The 26,356-nt window shown below is 39.6% G+C and overlaps 1 protein-coding gene across 6 annotated transcripts in view; it reads left to right on the top strand.

Annotated features, from left to right (window-relative positions):
* The window catches only part of LOC125452825 (kelch-like protein 29), a 371,153-nt gene extending 349,580 nt beyond the window's left edge, over positions 1-21,573 (top strand). For all 6 annotated transcript variants that reach the window (XM_059645636.1, XM_048531718.2, XM_048531717.2 and 3 more), the window contains one exon: positions 18,690-21,573. In XM_059645636.1, the coding sequence (XP_059501619.1) occupies positions 18,690-18,873 (184 nt within the window). In that variant the 3' untranslated portion in view covers positions 18,874-21,573. The remainder of the gene's footprint in view (positions 1-18,689) is intronic.
* The last annotated feature ends 4,783 nt before the right edge of the window (positions 21,574-26,356 follow it).

Genomic DNA, 26,356 nt, shown 5'->3' with positions numbered 1-26,356 from the left:
TGTGAACATTGCTGGAACGCAAGTAGCCAATGGACTGAATTTCGCTCGTCAGCAAATGAACACCATCAATCGTTCATTACACACGTACTTAGCTAAAGACTTCATTAAAATTTGGCAGTATTTACACATCCAGTCTGACCAGCCACAGGTACCTGTTGTGAACATCTCAGCTTTCAAGACCTACATGTACATTTTAAACCCTCAAAATTTGGACCCACTCTTGATGCTCCATACTCATAAAACCTTCAATGCCTCCAGAAACAATTCTCTCTCCAGATTCCCAGCACCAAGACCTCCCTTTCCCAAACTTGTGGAGAACCTCTACCCTTCTATATTCAACGCAGAATCCACACACTCAACAAACAGCATCCCTGCTTCATATTGGACATTAAAAATCATCAGTTTGCAACACTCTCCTTGACTCACCTCCAGTTGGAGAAACCTACCACCACTCAAAATCCGCAATATGCTTCCGGCCAGTTCCAGGTCCCCCCATTGCTGTTACGCACGGGCAGGTCTCATCCTGCTCTGGCCCTCTCCGGTCTGACACTACTTTGGGTTCGGACACAGCTTCCAGTTCTGGTTTCCCCTTCACTCATTCCAATCCCTCCCACTTTGAACGTGTAGTGCTTCACTCTGTCCGCACCAATCCCCGTTCCACTACCAAACCCGCTGACAAAGATGGGACAGTGGTCTCGATGGACCCCTATGTCACACAGGCCAAACGCCAACTCTTCAACATTACGTTCTACCTTCCCCTTGACCGTGACCCCATCATGGCCCATCTAGCCAACATCGCCTACACTGTCCATGACTTCATTACTTCCGGTATTCTCCCCTCCACTACCTCCAGCCTTATCGTCCCCCAGAGGCAGTTCATCTTCAGTGCCAGTGAGTGTGTTTTACAGCAATAAAGACATATTGTGTCTTCAAAAGAATAACAGAACATAGCTTTCTGTAGGGAGCAGATACGCAAGTGGGAGTTATCATGCTGAAAACAACAATTTCATGGTATTTCATGTATATCCATGACAAAACTCTCAGCAGGATATTTCCATTTCTGGAGGAGTAGGTTAACTTGTAAAGTAGCCTTGTGATTTCTGTGTTCAAACATGCACAAGTAGTCAGTGGATGTCGCTGTTTAATTTTCACTTCACAGTTAACTTTGCTAATGCCACCGTTATAATCGTCAGCAAACTCGCACTATTAGCATGTGATAGAAGCCTTTATAGATTTGAACATTTCTAGAATCCAGTGGAAGTCAGAATGTTCTTGGCTGTTGCGAATAAAAGAATCAAACTACATTTCAGCCAACAGTAATATACTAAGCTCACTAAATAATACATGCATCAGTTAGAAATTAATTACTAAAAGGCAATATTTCAGATTTCAGTCATTGATACAAGGTCACACTATGTTACACAGCTGAATAGCACATTTGACATATATTTGTTCAGCTAAGATGGAAAAGGTAAATGGCACAGAGAGAGAGAGGGTGTTCTGTATAATTATTTAAAGAGCCATTTAGCATTTCGTGTTTTTTTTTCTGGAGGGCTGGCACATTTTGATAGTGTTGTAGGCAGGGTTGCCATATACTTCTGAAAGATGAATGGTCTGGTAATTATTCCACTAAAACCACACATTCCTGAATGCAAAAGACAGCACAATTTTTAGCACAGTAAATTATGCATCACAATTCATCTTTCCTAAAGTCAATAATTATGGATGCTATGAAAAGACATCACAAAAAGGGTTACATAGCAGCTTTCCTGCAAACCAGCTGGTTGTCAAAGATAGGGAGGCTCAAGTATTCGGAGCTCAGTTTGTTTAGTGCAAATATGCTGCTTGCATTTAAAAAGGTTGCTTCTGAAAAAAAGTACAGTATTTTTCAAATTGAGGTTACACAATATAAACTAAGTTACTGAAAATATAAACTTTGCAAAACGTAATATTCTTTTGTAAAAGAATGGGCTGTCAAAAATTATGTTCTGCAAATTTCTTTTGGACAACCTCATTAAAGTGTTAAATCAAGAAGGAGAAGTTGAATCTGAAAGGTTGTACAGAATAGCCATATACTGATGTATAAAACAACTTTGTTTAAAAAGTCTGTATCATTTATGCTGTGCTTTATACGGTCATGGCTGAGGAAAGGAATTTTTTAAAAACGAACACTTTTAGCACCAGATTTATTCACCAGAATAAGATTTAATGTTAGTAGGCTGTTTGCGTAATGATACATATTAACAGAACAAATGTTTCTCAAACGTGCTGTTTACATGCAAAGTCTGACTTTGAATTGCATGCCCGTTCCTCTATCTGACCTCTATCTGACAAATACCTTAATCCGAACAACAACAGCAAGGTTGTCATTTATGTTGACAACACATCAAAAAAAATCACATTGAATGGATAATGCCGTTACAAAAATAATGAGTTTATAATGAGGTGTGGAATATAAAGGTCAAGATGTAAATAAGAATACAAGATCATACAACGTAGGAGTTAGAAGTCTCTTTACCCCCATCAAGCCTGCTCCACTGTTCAATAGGATCATGGCTAATCTGATGATCCTCAGCTCCATTTCCCTGCTTTTCCCTATGACCCTTGATTCCCAGCCTTTCTTTATAACTCAAAAACATTCCATACCAGGCAACATCTTGGTAAATCTCTTCTGAACCCACTCTAGCCTAGTAATATTCCTGTAACAGGACAACCAGAACTGGACACAGTATCAGTGATAATGGGAACTGCAGATGCTGAAGAATCCAAGATAACAAAGTGTGAAGCTGGATGAACGCAGCAGGCCAAGCAGCATCTCAGGAGCGCAAAAGCTGACGTTTCGGGCCTAGACCCTTCATCAGAGAGGAGGATGAGGTGAGGGTTCTGAAATAAATAGGGAGGGGGAGGCAGACCGAAGATGGAGAGAACCCTGCAGCCCAATGGTATCAATGTGGACTTCACCAGCTTCAAAATCTCCCCTCCACCCACTGCATCCCAAAACCAGCCCAGCTTGTCTCTGCCTCCCTAACCTGTTCTTCCTCTCACCCATCCCTTCCTCCCACCCCAAGCCGCACCTCCATTTCCTACCTACTAACCTCATCCCACCTCCTTGACCTGTCCGTCTTCCCTGGACTGACCTATCCCCTCCCTACCTCTCCACCTATACTCTCCTCTCCACCTATCTTCTTTTCTCTCCATCTTCGGTCCGCCTCCCCCTCTCTCCCTATTTATTCCAGAACCCTCACCCCATCCACCTCTCTGATGAAGGGTCTAGGCCCGAAACGTCAGCTTTTGTGCTCCTGAGATGCTGCTTGGCCTGCCGTGTTCATCCAGCTTCACACTTTATTATCCTGGACACAGTATCAGGCAGGTGATGGCCAAGTCGTATTATCACTGGACTGTTAATCCAGAGACCCAGCTCGTGTTCTAGGGACCCGGGTTCAAATCCTGCCATGGCAGATAGTAGAATTTTAATTCAATAAATTATCTGGAATTAAGAATCTAATGATGACCGTGAATCCATTGTCAATTGTCAGTAAAAGCCATTTGGTTCACTAATGCCCTTTAGGGAAGGAAACTGCCATCCTTACCTAGTCTGGCCTACATGTGATTCCAGACCCACAGCAATGCGGTTGACTCTGAATTGCCCTCTGGGCAATTAGGTTCGGACAATAAATGCTGCCTAGCCAGCAATGCCCTCGTCCCGTGAATGAATGAAACTCCAGAAGAGGCCTCACCAACGTCCTGTCCATTCCTTTCTGCTATTATTTAATTGGCTGAATAGTATCTGTCACTATAGCTTGAAGTTCCCACATAATTCAGAAAAGATAAACATCTTGCCCAGTTTTACCATTTTTGATTCTGCTGAGAAAGCAACACTTGAAGGAAATTCCATCATTGCAGAATCAAGTGTGAAACCTTGAATGTAATATTCACAAGCAAAGTAACTCATCTGCTTTCAGTTTCAGCCCTAATTTTATTACAGTCTTAATCATGCCATGTTATTGCTGAGTGATATCCTTTTTAACCTACTGGTCAAAAGTTCTTTTTTGTTTTCTCTTGTATTGAGACCAATGACAGGACCTGGATTTAATAGATTGATGGCTCTGTCAACAGTTTTTCTATAAATCAACATGTTACAAAAGACCAGAATGCTTAAATAGAAAGAAGTTGGAAATATGGAACCAGACTGGGTTTGGATGATATACCATGTCACCTCATTGATGTTATTTTCCAAAGTAGAAGGGATTAGTGATGGCAGTCATGTTCTTCATTCAAGTCGTATTGTGTGGATGTCAGTATTGAGCATGTTTACACTGATTTGTGAACACATTGGATCATAAACAGGCCACATCTCTCTCAGCTATTCTCGCTTAAATAATATCATATTTTCAGACAACCAACTTTGTTTCTTGGATTTCTGTTAAATATATTAAGCTGTCAACTTCAGGTCTAAAACAATTTATCCATCATTAATAGCCTTTTGTGGATGCACGTTTCAAACTTCTGATGTGTGCACACATAGCCCTTGACTAGTTTCCTTCCTGAAAGGTCTGGCTTTAGGCCTAGACTTCCCTAACCAGCTAGCAACAGTTCCTAGATAATAAAATGTGAGGCTGGATGAACACAGCAGGCCAAGCAGCATCTCAGGAACACAAAAGCTGACGTTTCGGGCCTAGGCCCTTCATCAGAGAGGGGGATGGGGAGAGGGAACTGGAATAAATAGGGAGAGAGGGGGAGGCGGACCAAAGATGGAGAGTAAAGAAGATAGGTGGAGAGAGTATAGGTGGGGAGATAGGGAGGGGATAGGTCAGTCCAGGGAAGACGGACAGGTCAAGGAGGTGGGATGAGGTTAGTAGGTCGATGGGGGTGCGGCTTGGGGTGGGAGCAAGGGATGGGTGAGAGGAAGAACCGGTTAGGGAGGCAGAGACAGGTTGGACTGGTTTTGGGTTGCAGTGGGTGGCGGGGGGGAGAGCTGGGCTGGTTGTGTGGTGCAGTGGGGGGAGGGGACGAACTGGGCTGGTTTAGGGAGGCAGTTGGGGAAGGGGAGATTTTGAAACTGGTGAAGTCCACATTGATACCATGAGGCTGCAGGGTTCCCAGGCGGAATATGAGTTGCTGTTCCTGCAACATTTCGGGTGGCATCATTGTGGCACTGCAGGAGGCCCATGATGGACATGTCATCTAAAGAATGGGAGGGGGAGTGGAAATGGTTTGCGACTGGGAGGTGCAGTTGTTTGTTGCGAACTGAGCGGAGGTGTTCTGCAAAGCAGTCTCCAAGCCTCCGTTTGGTTTCCCCAATGTAGAGGAAGCCACACCGGGTACAGTGGATGCAGTATACCATATTGGCAGATGTGCAGGTGAACCTCTGCTTAATGTGGAATGTCATCTTGGGGCCTGGGATAGGGGTGAGGGAGGAGGTGTGGGGGCAAGAGTAGCATTTCCTGCGGTTGCAGGGGAAGGTGCCGGGTGTGGTGGGGTTGGAGGGCAGTGTGGAGCGAACAAGGGAGTCATGGAGAGAGTGGTCTCTCCGGAAAGCAGACAGGGGTGGGGATGGAAAAATGTCTTGGGTGGTGGGGTCGGATTGTAAATGGCGGAAGTGTCAGAGGATGATGCGTTGTATCCGGAGGTTGGTAGGGTGGTGTGTGAGAATGAGGGGGATCCTCTTTGGGCGGTTGTGGCGGGGGTGGGGTGTGAGGGAAGTGTTGCGGGAAATACGGGAGACGCGGTCAAGGGCGTTCTCGATCACTGTGGGGGGAAAGTTGCGGTCCTTGAAGAACTTGGACATCTGGGATGTGCAGGAGTGGAATGTCCTATCGTGGGAGCAGTTGCAGCGGAGGCGGAGGAATTGGGAATAGGGGATGGAATTTTTGCAGGAGGGTGGGTGGGAGGAGGTGTATTCTAGGTAGCTGTGGGAGTCGGTGGGCTTGAAATGGACATCAGTTACAAGCTGGTTGCTCTCACCTCTCCAGTTAGCTTATCAGCTCCCCTTTACATTTTGAACAGTTCGATAAAATCACTCCTTAAACCTTCCAAAAATAAGGAAAGCCAATATTTAATCTCCCATCTTAATTTAGTGGTTTTATCTAGGTCATTGTAAGATGCATTCTTTCCAAAACCATTATATCCCTCCAATGGTATGGTACCTATAAATGCTCACTCTGTTCCAAATGTCGTCTCCTTATGACCTTATATGGTTGACTTTGTTATAATCTTGTGCTTCAGTTTCCAAGTTATAGAAGCCAACATTCCATCAGACTTTACTGTTCATGTCTTATCTACCTGGTTCCTCAAGTGCCCTTGGATCCAGCTTTTCAAGAGGAAGTCTATTGATCTGTTTTTCTTAGGCTTAAAATGGATGACTTCACATCTGCCTTCAATAAATCATATTTGCCACAATTTTGCTCGTTCACTTACTCAATATCTCTTGCAATTTTATGTTTCCGATTACAGTATTTACATCTTTTTGTCATCATTGACAAATTTGGATATGTTGTTTGTGTACCATCTGTGAAGTTTCTAAATAAATGCAATGGATATTTGAAGTTCCAAAGCAGATCCTGCAGAACACCTCTAGTTACATTCTGAAAGAATGGTTTCCATTATCTTTACTGTTAGTTACCTACCTCTGGATGAATCGCCTAAAAGTCAGCAATTTGACTTCAATTCCATAGGCTTCAACTTTAGCTAACATTCTGGAATGAGAAACTTTATTAAATGCCTTATGGAAGTCGTAGATATTTCCATTTCTTATTCAACAGCTTTAGTCAGATTCATTAGGCATGACCTACCAATTACCCAAGCTGGTTTTCTCTGATCATCTGAAAATTGTCACAGTTATCAGTTACCATTTCTTTAAACAAAGACTGTGATAATTGCTTGACAACAGAAGATATGCTAACTAATCTATAACTTGCTAGTTTCCCTCTGACACCTTATTCTAAAGAGCAAAATGTTTACAACTCCTTAGTTGCATCACATTGAAGTCACTCTTAGCTGAATCTGGGATCTCAGTCGTTGTTTAGCATTTCTCTTTTTCAAACACAACTCAGTTGAACTCAATTGTATTTTCATTGCTATTACTTAAATGTTTATGCTCTGTTAGCTAAATCTGATTCAGACTGATTGTTAAAAGTAATGCGGTGTGCCACTTTGATGATTTAGTGAAATGTTGATGCAGACAAAATATCATAGACATGCTCTAGAGATTCAGTACCTTTCTGGTACCTTGCGCTCATCTGTTCTCTTTAATCCTAATCTATATAAAAGTTAAACTAATTGAAGATTTCAGTTGTGGCTCAGCTGGTAGCACTGTTGTTTCTAGGACAGAGCATTTATCCCTGCTCCTGCTTCTCCCTTTAGGCATTAGCTGCTCTTCCAGCACCGTTGTTTTTATTCTGCTACATAAGTCCATAGTATCTATCAAATAGGAACAACTTCCCTGAATTCCAAGATCCAATTAACTGGGATTACTTTTCAACTAATGATTAGCAACATTTGCCCACCTCCCCAACAAAAAAAAGTACCTCCATATGTGAAGATATAATGTAGCAAAGCATTGCATTGAATATGTTAGCTTGATTGTGACAGCTGTTATTGACATTGAAGTACGGACATGTGTGAGATGTAATAAAAGAGCTGTAAGGTTGTAGGGGGTCTTGGCAAGAGTAATACATATGGGACAGATTGAAAGACCATATTTTGTGGTGTCTGAGCTTGCACCATCAACCTTCTACATATTATTAGTCATGTCCTCCAAGTTCATCCACTTTGTGTGAAAAAACATTGCCTTTTTCAATTATTTCACAGCGAGTAATGTTGCTGCTTTCATCTGAGGATTTCAAGGGAGTTTGGATAAGGACTGGCAATGGATATACATTTCTGTTAATACGTTGAGTTTATTCCAGATATCCTAGTCTCTTGAAAAAATCTTGAACTTCACCCAGAATATTTGGCTTATCTCACATATCACTGGTGTTCACCATGCAATTGAATCACTCAGATTTTACAGTTATCAAAGAGGCAAAAACTCATCAAAAAAAAGGACTGGCTGGTAATTAGTTAGGAGGTAGAAGACAGATAAGAAAAAAGGAAGGTACAGTCATTAGCAGGTTGTGAGAAGTGGTGCTCCCCATGGATCTGTACTGCAATTTCGATCTTATCATCTGGATGTAGCAAGGTGAAATTATGCAGGCTTGCAGTTGCTTCTTGAGTTAGAAGGCAGAATAAATTGCATGGATGGCATCAGGGAGTTACCAAGGGACGTGGGCATATTAAGTGAGTGAGCAAAACAATGCAGATGGAGCTGAATGTATGAGGTAAACCACATTAAAATGTTTTCTTCATGCTGGAAGAATTGGAGTAGCAAAGGAATGCTGTTGTTGTGAATTCACTTAATACAAATAATTTTTTTTTGAAATATAATCAAAAAGACCAATGGGGCTTCAGCTTTAGATAGCATTGGTAAGGCCTGAGAGTGTCACATTCAGGATTGGAGACCAATCTCTGGATAGCTGAGGTTTATAAACTTGGTTGTAGTCCCTTGTGTTTAGATGAATTGAAGTGTTAAAACAATAAGGATATTCTGAATATTAAGTACAGAAAATCTATTTCTGCTGATGAGTTCAAGACAAAAAGTGTGAATATTTATACCTGTGAATGTCAGCTCTCATTTTGTCAGAAAGCATATCTCCACACACACACACACACACACACACAAAAACACACACGCACCCACACCAGTCGTTGGAAATCTGAAGCACTATCCCACTAAAAGCTTCTGTGTCAATTAAAATTTGTAAGACTGATTTGATAGATTTTTATTAGGAAGGACAAACAGGAATATGGAAGAAAATCAGGTAAATAGAGTGACATTTGTAAACAGGGCAGGATTGAGGGCTGAATGATCTACCCCTGCTTCTCTTTCCTAAGGAAAACCTAATGTGTATCGAAAGGCATTAATGGGACACCAGCAGAGAATAAGATTAAGAAAGCTCTCTCCCTCTCTATTTTCTCAATGAGATAAAGTTTGCTGAACTTTTTTTTAATATATTGCAAACACATTGCTCTTTTATTTTAATTATTACCATTGCTAGTAATTTTTAATCAATTGGTATTTAATATTATAAACCAATTAATTATAGTTGTTATTTCATTTCAGTATAATCTATAACATTGATTTTTTTAATGTGGAATCTCAAATATTTCAGACTTACACTTTTTCATAAACAGGTAATGTCTAAAGATTTTTGAGAGCGAGTGTCTGTATCCCCTAGCCTATATGATATCTGGTGGTTCCCCGATTTATTCTGTGGTTATTCCCACAGGATTGCCTCTGCTATGGCCACAGTCCAAACAGGAAGTGTATGTCCCTAACCTTTTGACTAGTAGGCTGACCATAAATGGTGAAAGATATATTACAACCAGGAGGAATTTCCGTAAACAGCATCACACTTGTAATCAGCTGCAGACCAGACATGTGTTAAGAATGGGGAGTTGGATTCTTTCATGTCTGGAAACCAGGGTTTGAATCTCTGATGGCTACAAGTTTCAAATTAAATGAGTTTAAATACTCGCAGTTTATTGGTGCTCATAACATAAATCTGCCCAAAAATGTCACAGAAATTGGGAGTTTGGTAGAAGAACAGTGAGAAAAGATAGACTTCTACAGAATTAAGGATGTCGTACAATATTGTAGCCAGTACTCTCCTGAGGTTCAGGTCAAACACGTTGAGGCACAAACAGTATTCTTCAAACACTGGAGACATATAACGATTCTAGTATAGGAAACTATAATTCTCTCGCTTTTAAACAAAATGAATGTGAAAGATAGCAAAATATATATAAGGTACAGTCTTTACGAAAGCTGTCTCTTACCCTGCAAAACTGCACCCCCTCCCATTCTGTACTTATTGTCATCCAAAAAAATATACTGTTCAATGCTTGTTACGGACCAGTTCAAATCCCCTCACAATATATTAAGAAGATAGTCTAGACCCCAACTTTTTCTTATTTTAAATATAAATAGAAGGTGTTGTGTTCCAGATGCAATTCAATTGCTCAAACTGCTCAACTTTAACCTTACACTACAGTTAAAATCCAGGCAGAAAAGAAATAAATAAAAATAACCCACATCAAAATACTTAACAAAATAATGTAAATTAACTATTGCTAATTAAATGTTCCACTATAGTAACATCCTATAAATACACCCCTGGCAAAAACAAATTCACTAAAATAGATTGTCTCATATGCAATTCTAGTAGCAGGAAAAGAACCAGCTTTTAGCTGGTACAGAGCGAAATAAGAGCTTCCACATCTAGTTTCAAGACTTCAGCACTGCTACTGAAAAACTAAAACCAAAAATCATGCTTTTGTAGAATCTTGATCCCACCCATTCAGGCTGCTTCTTTTGTTCCAACTATTAAAAAAAACCCAAAGTCTCACAAGCTGCTTACCTTATTGGCTTTTGAGCAGATTGCTGATCATTTCCGTCTCAGCCTCTCTTCATAAAACAAAAGGACAAACTACACCTCCTCAAGCCAGAATATTGTAATATGCTGAACATCAAGATTATTTTTCTGGATGTTGCTGTATAAACTAAAGAAACTTGATTAGGATTGAATTTAAAAACTACAATATTCTCAATTAGATACTGCAATTTCACATTTCAAACCTTGTGCTTTTGGATTGAAGTTCTGTAAATTTAGTATTATACAGGTAAATTATTTTACGTATTAATCCACAAAATACAAGTAGAATAAGGCGATGCATATAGCTGTCTCAGGTTTAAAGCATCTGCGCTAATGCTTATTTTAGGTACTGTTGATACTAAATGACACAAAAAATCTTTTAGGTATTAATTTTTTTTGGCCTTAATGCACCAACATCTTAGGCAGCACATTTTAATAGTGAAAATGTAGCTTAATGCACACAGTTACAAAAAAAAGGCCACCATAACACAATCTCATCATGTACCATTTCAGTCTTTTGCCTGCAGTCATAGGACCCTTTCCACTGTCATGCTGGAACAGGAATGCAACAGTGACACCTAGCTGTGCAGCAGGCAACAGCTGTACTTAGAAAAAATGAACAAGCCCTGCTTTAATGGTGCACTCCAAAACATATTTAGCAAATTACTTTTATTTAAGGATAAAGAAGAAATGAATCCTCTCATCATGCCAGGTGAAATTAATTAATGAAAAAGTAAAGTGCTCAAAGTCCCAGAGGATCACAGGGTTAGTCTCTCCTTAGCGAGAGGTGACTGCTGGTATAATCTGAGGGTCACCACAGCTCAGGTAAGAAGTGATGTATTAAAGGAAGGGCCTTTATAGTAATCTCAGTCAATGCGGAAATGAACTCACACTGTTGGCATCACACTGAATCGCAAACCAGTCAAATGGGATAACCAATCCCCTAGATGAGATTAACTCATTCCTGTAATTGCATTAGGTGAATAAGCACACTTGCAAAAACAAAGATCTTTTCTGCTCTTTAAAAAACACTAAATTATAATCAGGATAATGCTGGTATAGAAGATGTCCAAAATACCTTTTTTATGTACAGGTATCAGACAAAACATGAGTATAAATATTAACTATTCATCCACCATTTCAATGACTAATTGTGAGCTCTTTCAACTCAGCCGGAACACTCAATTTATCTCTCCCTGTGTCTGTATACATGTATTATAGAGGTATTTAATCAAGATCAGATCACTTGAAGAAAGGAATTTGTATGAAGAAAATACTCAACTGTCCATAAAAATGACCCCATCTTCCAGGTGCCCACAACTTGACTGCACCACCTTCATCCTTGGCCAACATTTGTGTCTCGGGCTTGTTGCAGTGCTCCAGTGAAGCTCAGCACAAGCTGGAAGAACAACACCTCATTGGGGACCCTGCAGCCTTCCAGACTTAATCCCATGTTCAATCCTTTTCGAGCCTGACCACCTGCTTCCGCCTCATACCTCCATCCCCACACGCCAAGTCCCCGACATAACGTGTTGCTTTCAGTACAGCTGTCCCTTTCCACCCACTCACGGTCCCAATTATTGTCTAATGCCTCTTCTCAAATAAAGCAAAGAACTGCAGGTGCTGGAACTCTGAAACAAAAACAGAAATCCCAGGAGTAACTGAGCAAGTCTGGTGACATCTGTGGCAACACAATAGAGTTAACATTTCAGATTCAGTGACCTTCAAAATATTTGTAAGGAGGATCAGTAGAGAGATTGCAGAGTATCTGGAAGTGCATGGTGAAATAGGGCTAAGTCAGCACAGAGGGGAGGTCATGACTATCAAATCTGATAGAATTATTTGAGGAGGTAATGAACAAATTAAACCAAGGTGAGCCAGTGGATGTGATCTATTTGGATTTCCTGAAGGCCTGTGACAAGGCGTCACACAGGAGGCTACTAATTAAGAGGCCATGGCGTTAGGAGCAAGTTACTGTTATGGACAGAGGATTGGCTGACCGTCAGAAGGCAGAGAGTGGAGCTAAAGGGATCTTTTTCAGAATGGCAGCTGGTTCCACAGGAGTCAGTGTGGGATCACAACTATTCACTTTATACCTTCATGATCTGGACAAAGGAACTTAGGAGATTGTTGCTAAATTTGCAAATGACACATAGGTAGGTGGAGGGACAGGTAGTGTTGAGGTGGGGAGGCTGCAGAAGGACTTGGACAGACTGGGAGAGTGGGCAGAGAAGTGGTTGAGGGAAGACAATGTGTGAAAGTGAGAGACCATGCCAGGAGGAATAGAGGTGTGTAAACTATTTTGTAAATGGGGAAAGACTTCAGAAATCTGAATCACAAGGGACTTGGGAGTCCTAGCTCAGGGATCTTTTAAGGTTAACATGCAGTTTCACTTGGCAGTTCGGAACGCAAATGTATTGTTAGCATTCATTTTCAAAGGGCCAGAACACGGGAGCTGAGATGTACTGCTGACGCTGTATAGGCTCTAGGCAGACTGCATTTTAGATATTGAGAGCATTTTTGGATCTCGTATCTAAGTAAGGATGTGCTGCCCTTGGAGGGAGTCCTGAGAAGTTTACAAGAATGACCCTGTGAATGAAGGGTTTTTCATGAGGAGTGGTTGAGGACTCAGGGTCTGTAGTTGATACAGTTTAAAAGAATGAAGTGGGATCTCATTGACACGTATACAATAGTGAGGCCTGAATAAAGTGGATGTGGAGAAGATGTTTCCACGAGAAGAGGAGACTGGAACAGAGAGAAGGGGTCAACCCTTTAGAACTGAGTTGGGAAGGAACTTCTTCAGCCAGAGTGTGGCTTATCTGTTGAACTTATTGCTGCAAAAAGCTGAGGAGGCCAAGTCATTGATCATCTTTAAGACAGAGATAGATAGGTTCTTGATTGGTAAGGGGATCAAGGGCGATGGGGAGAAGGCAGGAGAATGGTGCTGTGAAAGATATCAGCCATGATCGAATGGTGGAACGGATTTGATGGACCAAATGGCCTAAAGCTGTTCCTATATCTTAGTCTCTCAACAGATGATGTCAGAACTCTGAGGTTCTCAAGCAATTTCTGTTTCTGAAACTTTGTTGATAATAAGCCAGGGAAGAAGCAATCTCTTTGTGTGCCTAACTTTTTCCTTATCTCTCTCTCTCTCTCTCTCTCTGGGGGCTCCATCTCTACCTTTTTACTCACTCCTTTGCTCCTCAACCCCCGTCATCAAGCTAACTATCATTTTCCTAGATGCTATCAGTTCTGAAGTAATATCACTGAACACAAAATATTAACTATTTCTCTCTCCGTGGATGCTGCCAGACCTGCTGAGTTTCTCCAGCAATTTCAGTTGTTGGGTTGAACATAACATCTTTTGTTTTTCATAAAAATGCCACTGCATTTTGCATGCAATTATTTAATTGGAAGTGCTGTCAGAAACTGAGCAAACAGCTTCAATTTGACTTCCTGCTCTGCAAAACACTTTTCTTTAGAAAAATTATATCCTTGAATTGAACAGCTATTTTTACTTTGCTTAAAGTTAATCATGTTCAATTCAATACAGTACGAATGATTACAAATCAATAAAAAGCCTTGAAACTAAAGTGACCTTGAAAGACAAATTACTGTATCTTGTGCTGTACTTATGGGAAATTGTACTTGTGTTCATAAATAATAGATACTGTTTATTTTGGACGGTTATTCACAACAAAGGAACCTCCATTTGACAGATGCTTCTCTCAGCAGGTTTTTCAGTGTATGCGTGTCTATCAAAGTAAATAATGCAAGTCAGTCCATGACTGAAGGAATTAAAAAGACAAAGGGAAAGAAATTGCATTTATCTAGTGAGCTTTATGACCTCAGAAATCCGAATTACTTTACAGCCAATTAAATGCAGTTACTGTAATGAGTTAAGTGGCAGCCCACTTAGACACAAGATCCCACGACCAATGATGAAATAAATGACTCAGTTGATGTTGCTAAAGGGTTGACGTGTTGATTATGAAACCAGAATACTAGTCTTTGAGGATTTTCATGGAGTATTTTACATCCGGTTGTCTCAACAAACAGATCCTCCATTTAGGGTCTCACCTAAAAGGTGTCTTCTCCTGCCATTCTCTGCACACTTGTGGAAGTGTTAACGTAAACAAATGCGACCAATCTCTAGAACACAGTTGGAGTCAAAGTCTTGTGATTCACTGGTAAAAATGCTACCAATGAGTTAAATGTATTGCATTGTGAAAGAGGAACAGTCATTAAGACTGGTTTAGAATCTATTAGTTTCAGAGTCTACCTCATTTATCAAACATTTAAAAGCATCGAATACTCAATATGTTGGAGAATCCTTTTATTTTGGCATCAGCTCAGTGACTTTGGGTGGGTGGTAACAGTAATAAAGACGAGCAAAGTTTTAATTGCTTCAGATCATTAAGCAGCAAACCTTGCTTATAGTGTAAGGATGAAAACAGCAGCTGATTCAATTATAGTACCTTCTAACATCGATGTAACATGTTGTCACCCACCAACAAAGCTTATAACTTTCTTTAAAACTGCAACTTCAGGGAAGCAACATACTGTTGCAATGAAACCATATCCCAGCAAGACGACAAAACCTTCAGGAGAAAGGAAAAGTAACATTGTGAGAGAAATTTCTAAGAGCTTTTTTCAAGAATTGGTTTCATCTTAAATCCAAGATAACAAAGTGTGAAGCTGGATGAACACAGCAGGCCAAGCAGCATCTCAGGAGCACAAAAGCTGACATTTCGGGCCTAGACCCTTCATCAGAGAACGAAATGTCAGCTTTTGTGCTCCTGAGATGCTGCTTGGCCTGCTGTGTTCATCCAGCTCGACACCTTGTTATCTCAGGTTTACACATCAACTGTGAAACATTGTGGTTTGCGTTAATGATAAGGTTACAGACACTGAAATTGAAAAACATGGATATAGTTCTGGTAGCCCTGCACTAGTAGAATTGGTATAATGTTCTCCTGTGATTAGCTAAGTCAAAGACAAAGGTTCTATCAGCATGTCTTGCTGGCTAGTAAGGTCTGAATGAGATTTGAGTAGTACATAAACTTGGGCTCAATGCATGTATATTGTGTTTATTTTTGAATAATAATTCAGACAAGTTCACTCCTGGTGAATCACAATTTGTGATCAGCAATCAACTAGAAATAGTAAATGCTTACAGAATGCCATAACAAAGACAAAAACCTACAGGAAGTAACGAGCAACAAAATGTGCTCAGGACGAGGCAAAGGGAACAGACTGCCAGAAAGGACTAAAAACATTGCCCAAATTTTCTTTTGATACTTTGTCAAGAATTTTGAAGAAAGCTCACTAATTATCTGCATTTACAGGCAGTGCCTTTGACTCTCACAAGTACACAAGTTCCTAAAACAAGCAGCAATTTAAAAATGGCATGTATACCAGTGAAATTACCTTGCATAATCTACTGTGCTTTCAAAGAAAGGGTGCATCACAAATGAAACAGAAACCACTTCTGTCTAATGCTGAAGAGGATTGATCTATCTGTAAACTGAAATCTCCATCGAATGCGTCACTCAAACACATGCTGATTTTAGACATGCATAAATGTTCTCTCAGTAGTTTAGTTTACTAAGCTGGGCAGGATAGCAAACACAATATTGTAATACATATCTATTGTTCTCCTTAATTTGTTTGTCGTGCTTGAGCTCATGTTTTTTGTTTTTAGTAGATCTAAAATTCAAATAACTGTTTACACAATTATTGTAACATTAGCAATGAAGTTTTTGAGATGCTGGTTTAAGTGGACTTTAGAAATCAGAAGCCAATGTTGAATAGATTCATTCCAATTTTAGTTCCACTGTCTTTGAATGAAACAAACAGTTTTTAATCTCAGCATATTCTCCCCAAGCCTGAGCTGAACTTGTGAACCCCTTAACCTCGCCATCCACCCCGTAACATTGCTGGTGCTCCACCCCATCTCAGTGTACCTGCTGCTAAAATCCTCACCCCATGCTTCTGTCACCAACATGCTGCATTATTCCTGTGATGTCTCAGGTATCATTTATTTTCCACCCCTCATAAACTCGAGCACCCTGCTCTGTTCATGTGATGTCCTGTGCTCACATTGGTGTCTCGTTGACCCTTGCATTCATTGGAACATTCCCCATGTTGCATTCCTGCATCCATTTAACACTATCCCGGTAATTTCTTCCAGCTCTATAACTTTAGGGTGTTCATCTGACTCTGATCCGGCACACAGGCCTTCCCCATGGGTCATAGCTTTGGCAGATGCCCTTCTAGCTGTAAAGCTGACATTGTGGAATTCATTCTTTGACCATCTGTGCCTCACTCTTCTCTTTTTATATCAATATACCTGGCTCTTTAACTAAGAATTTGACCACTTGTCCAAATTTCTCATGTGTCAATTTTTGTCTGATTTACTAGCCTTTGAAGCAAACTGAGATGTTTCCCTGCAAATGCAACTTTTTGTTATTGCCAATTACTGACTTGTAAATGTGCCACAATGGATAAAACCCCTTCGATTGTAGCTCAAATATCTAAAATTGGTACTACTTGTTTAGATTGGATCTAAATATATTGAAGAACCAGTTCTAAGAGAACATTCTTACTGTGTACTTTACTTATCATTAGTGTTTAGGATTGTCCTGTTACGTTGGAAACTGTCTATTATTTATGGTCTTAAATAGCATTGGAAGTGCCTCATGAGATCAATATAAAATAATGATTGTAGTCACTGAATATTTGGTTATATTTTAATAGATTCTACCTTGTGGCATTGGTATTGCTTATAAAGCAGCAGTTGAATTTACCTATCAGAGTTTGTGCAGATACATCACTGTAAAGTTAGGAGGAACAGGTTGGAAAGTTATGCTAAATATATTTAAGACCATAAGACATAGGAGTGGAAATAAGGCCATTCGGCCCATCAACTCCACTCCGCCATTTAAATCATGGCTGATGGGCATTTCAACTCCACTTCCCTGCACTCTCCCCGTGGCCCTTGATTCCTTTTGAGATCAAGAATTTGTCCATCTCTGCCTTGAAGGCATCCAACGTCCCGGCCTCCACTGCACTCTGTGGCAATGAATTCCACAAGCCCACCACTCTCTGGCTGAAGAAATGTTGTCTCATTTCAGTTTTAAATTTACCCCCTCTAATTTTAAGGCTGTGCCCACAGGTCCTAGTCTCCCCACCTAACGGAAACAACTTCCTAGCGTCCACCCCTTCTAAGCCATACGTTATCTTGTAAGTTTCTATTAGATCTCCCCTCAACCTTCTAAACTCTAATGAGTACAATCCCAGGATCCTTAGCCGTTCGTCATACGTTAAACCTACCATTCCAGGGATCATCCGTGTGAATCTCCGCTGGACACGCTCCAGGGCTAGTATGCCCTTCCTGAGGTGTGGGGCCCAAAACTGGACACAGTATTCTAAATGGGGCCTAACTAGAGCCTTATAAAGCCTCAGAAGCACTTCGCTGATTTTATATTCCAACCCTCTTGAGATAAATATATTTGCTTACATGCAGGGAGAAACAAGAAAATTTCACAACTATTTCAATTTTGCAACAACCCATTCCAAAGTCAAGACATATTAATATCAGTTTGGAGGAACTGGAGCGTTTTATTGCAATTTTAACACTGACACAAGAAAAAAATTGTTTCCAAATGTGACCACAGACTTATTACACTTAAAATAAATGTTTTCAAAGTAAGACATCAGTCTGACGTTTTAAGGGAATCAGTCTGATGATTGAATACTGGACAAACCGACAACGGTTTCTAGTCCGATTCACAATCAGAAAATGTTCGGAGTACTCCACTTCATTTGATTAGAAAGTAGTGTCATCAATGCTACAAATTCTGACTAAACTTTACTTACATTTTGATGAAATGACAATACAAAGTGTAAGTACCGTTCACTCAGATGCACCCCAATTTATTGTGCATAGGCTTTCAATATATTGAACAATCAACAAATTAAGCATCTTTTTCCCTTGCGACGATATTTTGTTCATTTAATTGTATTTACAGTAATCGTCTGGAATAAGTTTCAATGTTTGTCCTATGAAATTAATTATTCTAAAAATCTTAATACTCAGAGAATTGTATATGCTGCATGGAAGTTGCTATATGCTTGGCTGATTGAAAATTTATGCTTGCATGCTGTAAATGACATGACTGCAGTCACTTGAATAACAAAGATTATCTGTTTCAGTGCCGTGGTACTCGATGGAAAAATCTATGCTACAGGAGGAATTGTCAGTAGTGAAGGACCGGCATTGGGAAACATGGAAACGTATGATCCCCACACAAACACTTGGACAATCCTACAAAACATGCCTTGCCCGGTATTCAGGCATGGGTGTGTAGTCATCAAAAAGTATATTCAAAGTGGTTGACACAAGATGATATTGGTTCCTGAATTGTTTTATTCTGCTGTAGCAGTGCTTTAAAACAATGAATATTTTCTCTCTACTGTCTACATTGAATGTAGATTCCACATTCACCATTTGGTGAAATAGGGCAAAAATCCCTATGGATGTATTGTAATATAACTTATGGTGTTTCTAGTAGTGTCACAAGACCTGGCACTTGGTTTAGATACTGGGCAATTCGAGTATGAATGCCTGCTTTATAACAATCATCAGTTTTACTTTCAGTTACCTTTATATTGTTCAAGGCCATTTAGAAGGACAGTTGGTTCGTAGAGTGTAATACCTACAGTACCAGAGTATAGCAGCGTGTACTCTATTCAAAGTATGAGCAGTCCCACAGAGCACAAGAAAACCTCAATAATGTGGGAGATGATGTAAGCAAATCAGTTGTACACTGGGGCAAAACCGACGTGTGTTGCACGTTTTATTCATGCACAATCGTAGAAAAAAGCACTGAAAGTTATACAATTAGAATACTTTTTTAAAAAATGCAAATCATGTTCTGCAGGCAATTTTCTCCAATAACGTGAAGGAAGGCCACTCAAACAAAAAGAAATGAAAATGCAAATAATTTTGTGAAAAAACTATATTTGGAAGCAGAATTTTAGGTTCGCCTTGTTTTGTTATCAGTTCCCCTATTGAATTGTAACAACACCAAGAGGTATGCAATGCTGTTTTGTAAATTGCTGTTGAGAAGCAGGAACAGGGATATTAATGCCAGAAGTGTTTAGAAGCTGTAGCTGTAATGTCTTGCATTGCCATCTGGATTAATTCTTTCCGTGTTTATATCATGGATGATACATAAACAAACGTACTGCACCAAGAATAAATATATATAGGCCCACAACTTGTTTCTGTATTCCCTCTTACAGTAGCTAATGTGAAAGTATCATTTAGCTGGAGGATTTTTGTTTAAACTTATTTGACATTTTTTATATTATCACAAAAGTACCTAATCATTTCCTTACCCATTTTATTCAGAAATACTAAACTGAAACAAGGCAAAATTATTTAAATCCAAGGCACTTTTTTGATAAAAGTAGTATTTTTCTGATAAAATAACTCTCCATTTAATTGCACACTTAAGTATCACTGTGTGGTGAACTTGCTTCTTATATCTAGTATACCCAGAACATTGGGGTATATTAAATTGACGTGTAATCTTGATGAGTTAGTTAATGATCTGAACAAATGGGTTCAGAAGCCACTACAGTATAGAGGGGACTTAAATTCAATCAGTCCAAGTAGTCTTGCGAAAAAGAAGTCAGTAACTATTGGAGTGTACAATCCCACTTAGTTCATTCATGTCTTTTAGAGAAGAAAATCCTTTTCCAGTCTGGTCTGTGAGACGCCTGACTCAGAACAATGTGGCTCCTAAATTTCCTCTGCAATAAGTTGTTGTGAAGTCAGCTCACTGCTGTTTTCTCAGAAGCATTCAGCAATGGACAATAAATATTGGTTCTACCATATGCACAGCATCTGCAGTGAAGAAATAAGGGGGAGAGGGGGTGGAAGGGCAGGAAAGAAAGCAAGCTGCTGATGCATCTACTTCTGGTATTCATGGCTCCAAACAACTCATATATGAGTAATAGATAATCTATATTGGCTGCTTATCCAAGGCAGACGAGCTGGTATATATATGATTGCTTTGATCACGGAAACATACGTCTGTGTGTACATCTTCTGTACTGATAGTTTAGGTTTCCTGTAAAAAAAAATCTCATGTCATGCTCATAGAAGTTTCAGCTTTTTAGTATGTACTGTATGAATATGATTTATATATTCATATATTGGGTAGTATCCTGAGTTTAAACTCTGAATATTGAATATAACATGTACAGTAGTTCAAAGAATAGACAATTTTTCATTAGCAATGAGTTTTTTTGTAAACTTCCAGTATCAGAATTATATATATATATGTAAGGTAGAACTACAGCAATTTATGGACCAAAATACTTCTGTACAGTATTTTCTGATAAAATTGTAATCTTATTTAATAAATTATTAGGGCATTTACAACCATACGTTGCAATGGGCCCATGTCTGAAGTGGCTTTTCAAGGTCACTTGATATGCAAGAAAAGCACATGCTCAAACTGTAATTTTAAATCGCAATGTTTAATCAAATGAAATAGACTCAATCAGATAATAGCATGAAAACGAAAAGCAAAAAGGAGCATCTTATGCTACTCAATCTAACTAATCCCTTCTGACAGATTCCCTCATCACTACATCATTAGTCTCCTTCCTCGTGTATCTGCTACACACTGCTAGATTATATCCTGAGGCTTCATTGATTTTGAGTAAACCAAAGTCTCAACATGTTGTTACAAATCGCTGATATTTGTCACAAAGCTGCAGGTAAATGCAGGCAAGGTCCTTGTACCTCATTCACCAGCTTAGCCAAGGGAGCTTAAATGGGAGTCAACGCTGGTTGTTCTAACCTCAACACATCTGTGACACACTCTCCCATTCTATCTACCACTGCTGTGGTGTTAAGAGACAGCACTTGCAATCCTACAACAATGTGACACGATAGGAAGCCAACTCACACTTAAGATTGGAAATTCATGACATTCACCCCGGTAAGTTCTTAATACATCTTATAAAATTTAAGTTAGAGGAGGTGATGGCCTGGTGGTATTATCGCTGGACTGTTAATCCAGAGACCCAGGTAATGTTCTGGGACCTGGGTTTGAATCCTGCCACAGCGGATTGTGGAATTTGAATTCAATAAAATAGCTGAAATTAAAAATCTAAATGATGACCATGAATCGATTGTTTATTGTTGGAAAAACCCATCTGGTTAACTGATGTTCTCAGGGAAGGAAGCTGCCATCTTTAACTGGTCTGGCCTACATGTAACTCCAGACCCACAGCAATGTGGTTGACTCTTCAGTACCCTCTTGGGTAATTAGTGATGGGTAATTAGGGATGGGTAATAAATGCTGCCTGGCCAGTGATGCCCTCATCCCATGAATGAATAAAGGAAAAGAAATTCAAATGATATAATCTATTGAACTTAAGCTTTCGAACACGATTTACAAAGGCATTCCCAATTTCAATCGTTTATTTTTCATTTATGTTTCTTCTTTCCCAATCAGACAATGCCTCAATTCTTCCATTCGTCATTTTCTTTCCCTTCTCAACCTTCATTATTCCTCCCTCAGAACCATCACATAAACAGTCAGACACAGAATAATTCTTCAACTAGCTTCTGAGAGAAGAAGTCAGATATAATCAAGCAAACAAATGATACACAATAATGCTTTGGGGCAGGAGGATGTGCCATATTACAATATGCATTCGTAATGTGGCTTTTCTGATCCTTGAGTAACAAACTGTAGTCACTTTGCCTTTGGATCTTCACCAGTCTCCAACTCTCCTGTTTTGAGATAGCAATATTTAGTCGAGAATAAATATTTCTAAGGATTTATTAGAAATAGATTTTGATCCTAGAAACATCTGTCCATTACTCTTCCACATGAATTTGCAGAGTACTAACATCTGTGTGTTCCTGGCTCAGTACATACCACTTCAGATTTGAGCCTTCATTCATTAGAGACCAGCACAGTTCAACTAAAATAGTTTTATTGTTGGTTTCCGGAATTAGGTTACCTGGTTCAAAAACAGCAATGGAGCTGGCCATATGGATGCAGTACATTCTCCAACCAACTAGGTATGTTTCCTTCTAGTCAAGTACTTAAGTTATCAACAGTTGTGGGCTTGATTAGAAAGACAGAGCATTAAAAATTCTATTATTTAAATCAGTTGTTTAAACTTCGAGATAATAAAATGTGAGGCTGGATGAACACAGCAGGCCAAGCAGCATCTCAGGAGCACAAAAGCTGACGTTTCGGGCCTAGACCCTTCCGAAACGTCAGCTTTTGTGCTCCTGAGATGCTGCTTGGCCTGCTGTGTTCATCCAGCCTCACATTTTATTATCTTGGAATCTCCAGCATCTGCAGTTCCCATTATCTCTGTTTAAACTTCGAATTGCTTTGACAGATTTTCCAGTGTGTAGATGATGCAGAAGTGGACACCAAAATTCCTAAAAATATTACACTTTAAATTGTCCTTTCATGCAAAAAAAAGTCTCCCCCTTTGTGGTAAGCTTTGTAACCTAGTGTTATGACCTTTAACATTTGGAACAGTAAACATTGCAGGCAGAAACACAAATGAACATACAGGGGGCTAAGACACAAAATACAATTTTACATTCATTGAGCTGGCTACAATGATTATGCCTTACAATACAAACCCTCTACACATACAAATCTATCAAAGTCAGAAATGCTGTCAAACTAGAATTAAAATAGGTGATAACTGGAAAGGGGCCTGAACCAAAGCCTATGAGGCAGAAGCTTGATTGCTAATTATGACATTGAATTTCATGATCCTTTAAGTGTTTTTTTTGGAGTAAAAAATTGAAATTTAATATCTTGAGAGAAAACAATCAATGCTGCAGATGCTAGAAATCGGAAACTAAAACATAAAAATGTTTTGAAAATATATTGCAGAATAGTTATCATACAAAGAAAAGAAACACAGATGGTTACATTTTGGATGTAAACCCTTCTCTATAATGGATGAAACCAAATCCAATTTGTAACTTTGTCTGTTTTACTCTATAGATACTGACTTAAACATTCTGAGCATACCAGTGTTTTCTGTTTCTAAATGGGAGGGCTTATAATGTGTCCTCTATGACTAGTGCAGAGAACAGCTTTTATTATAAATACTGAATAAATGAATATCCCTCCCATTATAACGTTATTGCATGTATCAGGCACAATAGAGTTTGGATACTTGTGTGTGGCTGCCACTCCAGCTCTATTCTTGAGCTGACCCACTGAAGACCAAGGCAGTAAAAGCAGAACATTGGTCATGACCAGCAATTCCAGCTGCTATGCTGACTATTCATAGCTTAGTGGCAAACAGGTCATGTAACTGATGAAAACTGACAAGACAACACCAGGACCACAACTCATACTGTTCATTTTGAAACTTAAAACTGCCCACAGAAATTCAGTACATTCTGGAATATTACAGGAATGGAGTAGGGATGGTGGGTCTGGGTTTGATGCTCTTCAGAGGATCAGTATGGACTCAATGAGCTGAATGTTCGTTTCTACACTGTAGGAATTCTATGATTCTAAAGTTACGAGTCACTGGAATTTTATGCAATTAGCCATAAGCCACTTAATTTTAACTTCTGACTCCTATGTACACAACAGAGGCAAGAACCTAGTGGTATTATCACTGGGCTTTAATCCAGAGATCCAAATATGTTCTGGGGACCCGGGTTCAAATCCTGCCACAGGAAGATGGTGGAATTTGAATTCAATAAATATCTGGACTTAAGAGTCTAATGATGACCATGAAGCCTTTGTCAATTGTTGGAAAAACCCATCTGGTTCACTATTGTCCTTTAGGGAAGGAAACTGCCATCCTTCCCTGGACTGGCCTCCATGTGACTCCAGACCCACAGCAATGTGGTTGACTCTGAACTACCCTCTGGGCAATTAGGGATGGACAATACGTGCTAGCCTAACCAGCGATGCCCTCGTCCCAGTAATGAATTAAAAAAAATGACCATGTGGAAATCACTGCATGAATTCAGTTACTTTCTGTGAGGATGCTTCAGTCTGGATTACTAAACAGCCATACAGGCTCTTTGTCTCTGCTGCTGGACAGCTCAGAATGTGTGAAATGTAGTTTCAACTGAAATCAACAGAATCAAAAAATCCTTCAGAGCAGATAGAGGCGATTTAGCCCACCAATCCTGTACCAACCTTCCAAATAGCATCCCACCGTACCCCTGCAGCCCTCCACCGCCCATGTAGTCTGCACATCCCTGGTCACTATGGTCAATTTAGCATGGCAAATCCACCTAACCTTCATGTCCTTGGACTGGGAGGAAACCCATGCAGACAGAGAGAGAGGGAATGTGTGACCTCTACACAGAAAGTCGACTGAAGGTTAGGATCGAATCCAGGTCCCTGGGAATGTGCGGAAGCATTGGTAAGCACTGAGCAACCCAAAGAGAGGCTAGAGCACACTAAACGTCTGTGGGCAACATTTTGAAAGATCAGCAACGAGCACCATTCATTTACAACCAACGACAACATCTGGCTTAATAATTTGTTGCATTTGGTCCACACCAGTTGGATTTGTTGTTTTGAAGAACGGAGACTTAATTTAGAATCATAGCACAATCAATAAATTTAATTCATAGTTTAATATCAACTGAATTGAAGTTACCTGCCTAACAACCACTGTATAACATTTGAGAGATACACAAATTATTTCTCCTGATCCTGCTCATGCCCAGTTCAAGGATTTGTGCAACAAATTTGAGCCTCACAGCGGCCACTGAAAAACTTGGCTGCTTGTACAAAATACAAGCAATTAGTAAGTAACTGTTGCCATAAATAAATTAGAGCTGATCTGTTAAATCTAAGTATTGAGCAAAGTGCATTGCTCAATTTATACTTCTTGATGACAAAATCTGCCAATTTTACTTCAAGTTCACAAGCAACATCAATTAGGAATGGCCATCACACCATAATGGATAGATTCACAACACATGGGAATCGATAAGCTGAGTTGGCTGGATTCTGATACAGAGCAATGCCAACAGCATGGCTTCAACTCCCACACCAGCTGAAGTAACCCTGTTTCCATTGAGAACTCACCTTTAAAAGACAATGCCTAGCTGGCTGCATAAGATCCTTTTATGCTAAAAGTTACGGATTTCAAAATATCGTTGCAACCAGTGGAATGTTTACACAAATCAGTCAGATTGTCGCTAATGTCTTGAGCAGCACATTTCCCTTCACTCAGGGTCACCTCAACTCAGCAATCTCAACGACACCCATCTTATTGAAAAGACATCAGTGCCAGTTGAAAACACACATTATTCAGATCAAATTACACTCACACATCCAATTCCCGTCCACCTAAGGAGGTGCAGCAGACCCCTGAAGCAAAACTTTGAAAAATATATTTAAACAATTAAACTTGCAGACAATTGAAAAGATATGTGTTCTTAATCAGGGACCGAATGCAACAAGGTATTGGCCCAGATTTTGCTATGTCTGGCAAACCAACACTGGTTTCCATTAAAGCTACCATAATGGGCTCCAGAGTACAGATTTCCTCTTTTCAAACATTAGTTTGAATCTTACACCTTCAACAGCAAATCTATGTTATCTAACAACCAAAAGGAGCAGACAAGTTGATCAGTTAATTGGATTGAATAATGCTCACGAGTAGTAAAGTTGGAAATAAAAACCAAATGAATATGCATCATACTTAAATCATCGCCTAATAAACTAAATACAGATTGAGACAGTGTAGTTAAATAAAAATGTAAATAGAAAAACAAAAATTTGAAATAAGTGGGCAAAGTTTAGATATGCGTCTATGGGCACAGAACTCCATAC

The sequence above is a fragment of the Stegostoma tigrinum genome, chromosome 4, assembly GCF_030684315.1.
Source record: "Stegostoma tigrinum isolate sSteTig4 chromosome 4, sSteTig4.hap1, whole genome shotgun sequence".
Lineage (NCBI taxonomy): Eukaryota > Metazoa > Chordata > Chondrichthyes > Orectolobiformes > Stegostomatidae > Stegostoma > Stegostoma tigrinum.
This window is presented reverse-complemented; position numbering and strand designations above follow the sequence as displayed.